The sequence below is a fragment of the Diadema antillarum genome, unplaced genomic scaffold (assembly GCF_040938485.1).
Source record: "Diadema antillarum isolate AM-2024a unplaced genomic scaffold, OU_Dant_1.0 seq00000330_RagTag, whole genome shotgun sequence".
Classification (NCBI taxonomy): domain Eukaryota; kingdom Metazoa; phylum Echinodermata; class Echinoidea; order Diadematoida; family Diadematidae; genus Diadema; species Diadema antillarum.
The window spans coordinates 217,339-227,775 of NW_027271347.1; the positions used below are offsets into that span (position 1 = coordinate 217,339).

Consider the following 10,437-nt stretch of genomic DNA (forward strand, 5'->3'; position numbering starts at 1 on the left):
GGGGGGGGGGGAAGCAAAAAGTTTTGGGACAAATGCCATGGAGCACACTTCAAATACGAGGAGAATACCCCTCCTCTGTTGTTGAAAGCATCATAGACCGTCGGTGGGCAAGTTCATCAATCTTGAGTCTACAATACTTAACCTACTATCAAATACAATATCGGTACTACAAGAACAGGCAATCTATCAAAAAACGAAGGCTCTTCTCCAAGTGCTGCTCACTGCAGAGCTGATTTCATCCAATGAAAGGATATACCTGTGCAAGAACTGGGGCACTGACAGTTCAACTACCAGTAGGTAGTCACATTTCTTGCTCTGGGGTAAGCTTAATCCTTTGTAGGAGTTCCCTAACCTCCCTTGTCACGCTCCATGAACGCAACCGGCGACTACCCAGACCTTCAACTATTTTCTCCTCCTTTGTAGGAACACACACGATGACGTTTTGAGCCACATGCCATTATACAATGTCCCAGCACATACTATGGTATTTACCTTGTTTAACAGGCAAGTATAAACAGTCAACAGCAGTACTTTTACGTAAAGTAGCACTAGAGCTTTATTTCAATAGAATATGCTTTTGAATGTGTGCTAAATATGTTGCATATCACCCTTCTCAGTATAGGAACATTGCAATGCACAGAAATACATTTTTCTTCACCGCTCTTGCTTAATCATAAGAACAGTAGGAATCAAAGGAATATCATCAACTCCAAGATTGTGAATACATTAGAAAAGGGGATGCACAGTGAAACAATGTAAAGTAATACACTTGGTGGCACAAATCATCAATGCATTTAGTTGAAATTACATTATGGTCGACAATTCCGTGAATTCCAATGGTAAAAAAGCTCTGAAATCCAATTACCTTTCTGTAAATCTACCATCATGTTTTGAACAGTAAGACTTATAGCAATGGCTCATGGTAGGCAGGCTACGTGAGAGAAAACAAACGCAACCAATTTAATACTGGTAGTCAAAATATGATTTCCAAGAAAAGCACGATTTTGAAAACAAGTTGAATTCGGTGAAAAATTTTAGGTCCATATTCTCTCAACTCCCACAAGCTGTAGCATCAGGTAGCAAAATTGTGACACTGATGCTGGTCTGGTCACAATCCCTGCTTAGCATTTTGTGGATAATTCTGTTTTGGTATCAAATTCATTATTTCTTTCTTTGTGTCATTTTCTTCTTTTTTGTATTGTGCATAAAATGGTACACTGCTGTCTACTGTAGTTATACAAAAAAAAAAAACAACAACAACAACAACAACAACAATACACTGCTATACACAAATACATGTACCTTGAAGCCGCAGGTAAACATCTATGCAAGTAAAGACTGTATCTGGCACTAACAATATGTATGGAATTAGATACCATGCAGGCAAAACTGTACATTGATTAATAATCAAGTGAAATTGATAGCAAAAAGCAGATACACTATTCCAATAATAAAACATAATGACATCACAAAGCTATGTACACATCCAACAATTTGCTGTAGTTTCTCCACATAATGATAAAAAAACTGGCACAGCTGAGGTACACAAAATGAAATATAGATATAAATATAAATAAATACACATACAAAACTACATACTTAAACACAATTTCAGTGGAAGAAGAGATGGGTGTGCACTTGCGTGTATCATAAAATAAAGATGCAAAAGAAATTCTGAAATTAAAAAAAAAAAAAATATGCCATGAGTTGGATCACTTCTGCATAGCGAAAAGCTGGCAAGACCATATGATGCATAGATAAACTCATTTTCTCAGTTCTTATCCGAGTCTGTTCATGGAAGCCTTGTCGTGAGGCACATCTTGGAGGTGGCCTTTCGGCCAGGTACCACATGGAAAAGAGAAGTATGGGCCCAGAGTTACTACAGTCTGGAATCTGGCAAGATGATTGGAGCTATATGGACTTGCTTTCCAGAATGGAATCAGGGTATCCATCCGCAAGTTCTGTTATCAAGTTAAAGATTTCACCTCTATCTACAGCCACATTACAAAGTCTAATATACAACAATACTAGGCACAATACAAGGCCCCACCAAATTACCACTCATTGTAGTCGTAATGTGTCAAAATTTTTTTGGGATGTCACAAGTTAACGCCTGTTAGAGTTAACACACTGCTGAAGCACCAAAGTGAGAGACTATCTCGATTAAATGTCAACTTGCTCCTCAATGCAGATCACTTGTTCAGGAAGTCAATGCTGGATTTGACACACTTCCCCGTCGGCACATCCAGAGCGCTGACTTTGATTTCTGTGTCGCCGTACTGCATGGTCAGCTGCAGCTCCCGCCTCCCTTGCAAGCTGGGGCCGCACTGCGAGTCGCTGACGTCAATGTGCAGAGTGCCGCACTTTCTGACGCCAGCGTCGGTGATGAAGCGGACGTTCTCGCGGTCGCTGCAGTAGATGTTAATGATGATCTCCTGCTGGGAGGGCTTGGCCGGGGTGTAGCTGCGGGTCACCTTGTCACCGACGGCAACTGACTGGTCTGACTGGACAAAGGTATCAAAGATGTCCTTGCACCAGTCCATGTTGTCCTTGGTTACCTTCTTCGCCTCGGGATGCTTCCCGGGTTGGAACTTGTTCAGGACGCCGACGCCGTAGGTGAGCCGAGAGCGCCTCACGCGCACCGCCGAGGGATCGAGGCCAAACTGCACCGCCCCCTTCAGGATGGAGAGGCCCAGGTCCCGGGGAATGATGATGCGGAGATCGTTGCTGAACTTCTTGCGCATGGCGGTCTGCAGGAGAGCTGACTGGGCGAAACCCCCCACCACAAAGAGGTAGGAGATGCCCTGAAGACTGGGGGAGTGCAGCACTTCTTCCACCCCTGAGGTGATGCTGGCCAGGGTACGGGCAAAGAGGCGTTGCATGCCCTCTGGTGTGAACCGCATCATACCTGGAACTCCAAGAGGGGAACACGCCATGAGAGGAAGAGAGAAGAGAGAAACCCAGCCCAGGGTGACGTGTTAGGATGGAAGCGGTGGTTAATGAGTCAGTGCGGAAAGCTGGACATGACTTGGAGATAATGAATGACATGCCATGCGCAGACATATTATGAAATGCAAGTTGTTATGATTCACTTGAATCTGCTCGGAGGCTGATTGGTGATAAAATCATTTTCACTTGAAACAACATATGCAAACTGAGGGGGGAAAGTATTTAGCATTTAGGTATCTAAGTTTGTATTCAGGTTATTTCAAAAAGTTTCTATGATCATAATCAGCATTATGCATAGTGTTAAGTCAAAATTAGGTCAATACAAAGGATGCATTGTCCTGCCACAATTCACCAGGTATAGAAACACATTAATTTGTTTGGACTAGATAATTTGTTTCCTTTCCTGAAAAGCAGTCATAATCAATAGTGAGATTCACATCTCATTTCCTCTTAGAGGCAGTGCAGCTCTCGAATCAACAACAAATCATTTACAGGAGAGAGAATTTTTTTCATTATTCTGTGAACAAATCAACCGCCTAAGCGTCACCAGGATTGGCTGCTTTACAGAACTGGAGTTGTTTTAAAGCATCAACCTTGCTGCAAACTGAATGAAAATATCAATTTCTGGTTTTATCATGCCACTGGGTAGTAGTGAAAAATGATGTGACAATGTCAAAAAACTGTGTAAATGCTGACTTGCTCTTTAATTGCTTGTGATGAGGGAATGTAATATTGGCTCTTGTGAAGTGTACATCATGAAATGTGTGACGAAGAGACGATATGGAAGATTGTGTGCAGCAGTCACATGTCATGGTCTGATTACAGTTCAGAAAAACAAAAATAAATCATGAAATATTCTCTGATTGGAGGTGCAGATATACATGTGACATTGCACATATCATCAGATGAAAAGATTTTGTGTGAGAAACTGATAATTCCATATGAATGAATGGCTATAATGTGTGATACTCCGTAAACGCATATATTCAGAACTGAAAAGTAATATTTTATGGCAGCTGATAAAACGTAAAATAGCAAGATATGCCACGACAAACATAAACGGTCAGAGAAATGCATTAAATCATGCATATGAATAAATTCTTGATTACAAGTCCAGGTATACTTCTGCAAAATCAAACTGTTCAGGGAGATATGCAGCGAAATACACAAGGCATGCATTCCATACCACAAGTCAGTCAGTATACTGCAGTCATTAGCCAAGAATATAAATAAACTTTCCAAAGCACCCTTACAGTCTAGTATTACATAACAATACGCCATTATCTGTAGATTTTGCCCTAAATTGCATCCTTTGTATGGTGCTACATATCGCAAAAATGTTTAAAATTCATGAATTCAGGATTCTATCCCCTACTGCAATTATCATCCACACCAAAATTTATGAATTCATCCAGTTCCTATAGATTACACGGCTTCTCCTCATACTGCAACTCTCAAACATTGCTATATCCACTGAATACTGCTCCAACTGCAGTTTTTCAAGATATATGAAATAATGTATCCACTAGTTTGTCTTTGGTAGATGCTTTGTCGACAAATGAAATAAAGTTCAGCTGAATACTGAATTGAAATATTATATCAACGGCATGGTTACTGGAAATAATGCCCACTTCCATAGTTTATGCAGATTCATGTGCAAGTTTTCTGCAGTAGATGTGCATTCATTCAAAACCTGGTAACTTGGGGATACCATGGCGTGGGAAAAGGCTAGCCCTGCTCGGATATATTCAAGAACCTCCATAACAAATTTTGGACAGCTTTACCACTGATCTCTACCACAGTACACACACAGCTGGAGAATCTAGACTAGAGAACATTGTTACCGACGAGCAGATGCTTCAATGCAGACATTATCTGACTGGCGTAATACATGGTTTTCGAATGTACCCTGGTGGGCAGCCAGTTGAGATCGATTGAAATGGGCCATCCATGTATCTCCATGCTGCCGGGACTTCAAACAGCACACACTGTTCTTCACAGCCTGTTGTGCAGGTCCTGGGAAATCTCGACTGGATTCTTTATCTTGTGAGGATGTTGACCATCGCAGTGAGTTCTACGACGATAGGAAACAAGTTAATCTTTTGTCTCGCGAAGAAATTGTAGTATTAAAGATGTACGTTTCGCTCGCTACTGCATTGTACCTGACAAAGCTCAGCAGTAGCGAGCCAAACGTTGTACACATTACTACGATTCCTTCACGAGATAAAAGATTACCTTGTTTCCTATCGTCATGGATTCTTTATCCTTTATCCCAGTTTGAAAACTTAATGGAGCTTGTCCTACCTTGTGAAGACCATTTGACATCCGCGTCATCATAGCTCCGGATGGCCTCTTCCACCGTCTTATTCTTGGTGAACTTCTTGTAGTAGTCAATGAAGGAGAACGGCAGCGAGACATTGAGGGGGTTGTTCTTCCAGGGGCTCGCGTTGCGCTTGCGGGCCTCGAAAGCGATCATCAGGTCTACCCAGCCAGCTGGTCGTTTGACCTGCACCAACATTGCAATACACACAGTAAGGACAGATTGACTAAGATGTATGAGAAAACAACGACAGATTTTAGAGGTACGCTCTCTGCTAAAAAAGATGAAGGGTAAAGTCAACAAAATGCAGTTTATAAATCTTCATATAAACTGGATTCTGTGTACCATATCTGGGAAAATTTGTCCTTTCAATGACTGCTAACTTTACATTAGTCAAGAAAAAGTCTGCTCATTGACATTTGAACATCTTTACAAACCCGTATTAACCTTAAAGAAGAATGAAACCCAAATATATGTGTGGATTCAGGGAATGCAGCAATATTAGTAAAACATATCAGTTTTACTGAAAATCAGACAATCTGTTAAAAAGTTATACATTCTTGCGGTTTTGGTAGCATCGTTACTGGATGAGAAGACTGCAACATTCTGTGATGTATGGACAATGATATAGAGAAAATGCACAGAAAATTAAACATACTTACACTTTCCCAGCATAGTGAACGTGCGCTCAACTTTCCTCTTTTAGAAAACAGGAGAAATAATATTACCTTTACCATACATGTTAGTAACAAGTTGAGGGAATGTATACAGTTTATATAGAAAAGAAGAAGAAATTTTGAAGAATTCTTACTAAATTTTCTTTTTATCATTGCCTAAATGTGATGTCACAAACTACAGAAGTCTTCTCATCAAGCTATGGCTGCACCAAAACTTTGAAAATTCGTAACTTTTCTACAGATTTTCCGATTTTCATCAAACTTTGCTGATTAATATTGCTGCATTCATTCAATGCACATATATTTGGGCTTCATTCCCCTCCAAAAACAAACAAACAAACATACAACAATGTGGTACATGATGGACTCGAAGTGAGCTAGTCCCACCTTGAATTCCTCAATGAACGTGGAGCCAAAGATGTTGACTAGCAGCTGCTCAAACTCCTGGTCCACATTGACGGAGCCGTGCATGCCCCCTGCGGCCTTGTGCAGCTCCTTCAGGGTACCGGGTCCTTCTTCCACCTCATGCACGGTGATGTCCACCGTGCCGCCACCACAGTCCACCACCATGTAACGGGTTCCTGGCAGTAGAGGGCAGACATTCAATACTCAATGAGCGGGACTCTTTATGTAAATAATATGTCGTATCAATATCCTCATTCATCAAAATGACAGTATATCGGAGATACTATAAAACATGATATTTTAGCGGCAGGAAATTTTCGCGAATTGGAGCCGACAGCCTTCTTCATGGCATGAAAATTTCACAAAGTGCCTCTGGCATTCAATGCATATATAGTGTAGACAAGAGCCTTCGCATGCATTTTAATTTCATGACTCTTGGCTCTCGCAAAATTAAAGTGCACACGAACATTCCTTGTTCTACAGTATAATTGTATACAGTGCACTCCTGTCATCATGAACACAGCAACAACAAGATGTTGTTACAACAAAGTATGCATTCAGGTCTCAAAATTTTTATCTATATTATAATTATCTTAGCATATTTTAATATTTGTTTGGATATATAATGACATTTTGATATAACAAAAAATAACTTCCAATCCCAAGGATTTCCTTTAACAGGAGTCACCGGTCATGTACATTAAAGACTACATTCATTCACAAATAAATTTCAACAAATAAAGACTTCAATAAACTAAATACCAATACTTCAACGATAGATTATTTTACATGTCGATTGTAAAGATGATCAAGCATCATCACAAGCATCATCATTAATCTTTTGACTATAACATTCAATATTAGTTGCCTAGAAAATATCCTTGCTCTTTATTTGTCTTGAAACATATGCCATGTACAAAAATAAATAAGGAAACTTGTTTTAATCCACCGCAAAAAAAAAAAAAAAAAAAAATCAGAAGAAACTGCAAACATTCAATAAAAGGGCAACAGTATAGCAGATCTAATACAAACTTGATAACGTCAGTACACCATGTGTGAAAACTCATTATGTCATACTCTTCCAAGCTTATGAAATGCACACACATCACTCTCCCCTAAACCACCACAACCAAGCTGATAACATAATGCTAAGCTTAACAATCCTGCTACAGCTAAACCAGCTTTGTCTACGTTAATACTGGAGCAAACAAGGCTTACGGTGAAATGTTGCTTTAAAACAAAAATGTTTTTACCACCACCACCACCAGCACTACCATAACTGGAAAGCCAACCAACAAGAGCTTACTGAACTACCTATCTGGTTTTAACATTAATACTTCCACTAATCACCACTGTTTATAACTGTTAATGTATATAATCCAAACTGATGCTCATGGCCGCAAGTTTCCCAAGAACAAATACCAAACACCAAACACAAGCACTATACCGGAGAGACCACACTTTTCCCTGTAAACACAAAGCCATGAGGACACCATCAATACCAGTGTTTGCCAATATTGCTGATCTTGGTGTGTATGTCACATATGAGTGCTGGGAATAGAAAAAGTCTATACAATACACACTTTTCTCTTAAAGTCTGCAGGAATCCACTCCAGCTTCACTACAGCTAAAGTATGGAGAAAGAAATACATATTATATTACATCCCTATTATACTGATAATTAAGAATTTTCTACTTGCCACCATCAAAATCATGCATAACACTTCATCAAATTATCTATTCTCATAGTAACCCAACTTTTTAAAAATTGTAACATCTGTGATCAATCACATATTATATTACATCCCTATTATACTGATAATTAAGAATTTTCTACTTGCCACTATCAAAATCATGCATAACACAACATCATATTATCTATTCTCATAGTAACCCAACTTTTTAAAAATTGTAACGTTTGTGATCAATCACATATTATATTACATCCCTATTATACTGATAATTAAGAATTTTCTACTTGCCACCCTCAAAATCATGCATAACACTACATCAAATTATCTATTCTCATAGTAACCCAACTTTTTAAAAATTGTAACGTCTGTGATCAATCACATATTATATTACATCCCTATTATACTGATAATTAAGAATTTTCTACTTGCCACCCTCAAAATCATGCATAACACTACATCAAATTATCTATTCTCATAGGAACCCAACTTTTTAAAAATAGTAACGTCTGTGATCAATCACATTGTAACATCATGAAGAAAATATCAAATGTCACTTCAGTCAAAGACTTATACTTCTGCCACTATACTTCGTATCGGCATTAAAATTCTTACTAAACTTACTTTGGATCTTCAAACACTACTAGAATTTTGTGAAACATATCATCACTTCCCCTCACCCGTTGGTCTACATTACTATTAATGAGGAAGAAAAATTATCAATAGCATAATAATTACATTCATCAGTCAATCCAGGTTAATGAGTTTTTACAATTCTATATATTTCATATTTGTGTTTTATCATTTCATCAATTCAGACCTTTATCTATTTTGTCAGATAATATTCATTTATGTACCTATCTACTTTTTAATAATCAATGTATATTTTATCTATTCATTCATCTACTTGTCTATTCATTTACTTTTTTATTCATTAACTAATTTATCCATCTATTCACTTACTTATCTATTCACTTATTTATTCATCTATATATTTTTGGAGGGGGTTGGGGAAGAGGTTGAGGACAGGTACAACCCTAGGGGGAGAGGGTTCAGTGAAATACCAAATAGGTGTATCGACTGACTCACCATGTCTGATCTTCTCTGACACCTGCGAGTTAGACTTGGCAATGTTGCCCGCACTGCTTCTCAGCCACTTCTGCCTCTGGGACTGGTGCTCCGGAGCCAGCTCCCTCAGCCGCAACTTCCTGATGTAGATGGAGGCTGCCTCTGGCTCCAGGGCAATCAGCAGCTGGTCTGGTTTGGATGGAGAGGCTAGGCCAGCCTGGGGGGAAAGGGGTGGGGGAGGGAATTGTTAGCACAGACTTGGCAGCTATGTGGTCCCTGTCACAACACTCATGAGTTGCTGTAGTTGTTTGTCTGTTTGTTTGTTATTTTTAAATTTGCATCATTATTTCAGGAAGAACTTTATTACTTTGCTTTTAATAAATAATACAGTAATCAAAATTTTACAACATTAAGTTCATTAAAGGACAAGTTCACCTTCATAAACATAAGGATTAAGAGAATGTAGCAATATTAGTAGAACACATCATTGAAAGTTTGAGGAAAATCAGACAATCCGTTCAAAAGTTATGAATTTTTGAAGTTTTTGTGCAGTACCCGCTGGATGAGAAGACTACTGCAGTGTATGAATAACTTAGATGTCACATGCGTACAACAATATAAGGAAAATATAAAGAGAATTTCACAAAATTCCATCTGTTGAAAAAAGTATACATTCCCCTGACTCGTTACCGACAAATGTTATGGGTAATATTATTCCCCCTGCCTTTAGAAAGAGGCAAGTCAAGTGCTCTTTTATTATGCGAAAAAAGTGAAAATATGTTGAATTTTCTTTTACATTTTCTTTATACTGTTGTACGCATATGACTCACAAGCTGTAGTAGTCTCCTCATCCAGCGGTTCCAAGACAAAAATTTAAAAAATTCATAACTTTTGCATCGATTGTCCAATTTCCCTCAAACTTTCACTGATGTGTTCTACTAACATTGTTGCATTTTCTCAATCCTTATGTTTATGAAGGTGAACTTGTCCTTTAACTGCAGAGGGAGACAAATGTAGTTGAGATACAGAAATGACAAATGATTACTCAAAACAAAAGTACATTGTATATGAAAGAGCCTTTAATAAGTTGATCTTGCATTGTGGGGAAACATAGATAACAGCTACAGAAAGTGCATACATTCATCACACACTCATGCCGGAACAAATTGAAATCAATTCTCATGTGACATCTCAGTCACATGACCAAGATGTTGTCTGCTCCAACAGAAGGTTTCACTGTGATATCAACAATTTCAGTTTCACTCTACCTTTCGTATCATCTAGTGTCTTTCTTCACCCATCGAAAATTGACTGCTTTTTCCGATAA

The 10,437-nt window shown here is 38.6% G+C and overlaps 1 protein-coding gene across 1 annotated transcript; it reads right to left on the reverse strand.

Moving 5' to 3' along the window:
• Positions 1-1,598: 1,598 nt before the first annotated feature.
• On the reverse strand, positions 1,599-9,327 carry LOC139730730 (heat shock 70 kDa protein 12A-like; the record flags this gene model as incomplete). Its single annotated transcript, XM_071641596.1, has 4 exons — positions 1,599-2,908; positions 5,254-5,455; positions 6,334-6,527; positions 9,132-9,327. Coding segments are annotated over 4 exons (1,308 nt in total), but the record flags the coding sequence as incomplete, so codon positions are not given.
• Between the last annotated feature and the right edge of the window lie 1,110 nt (positions 9,328-10,437).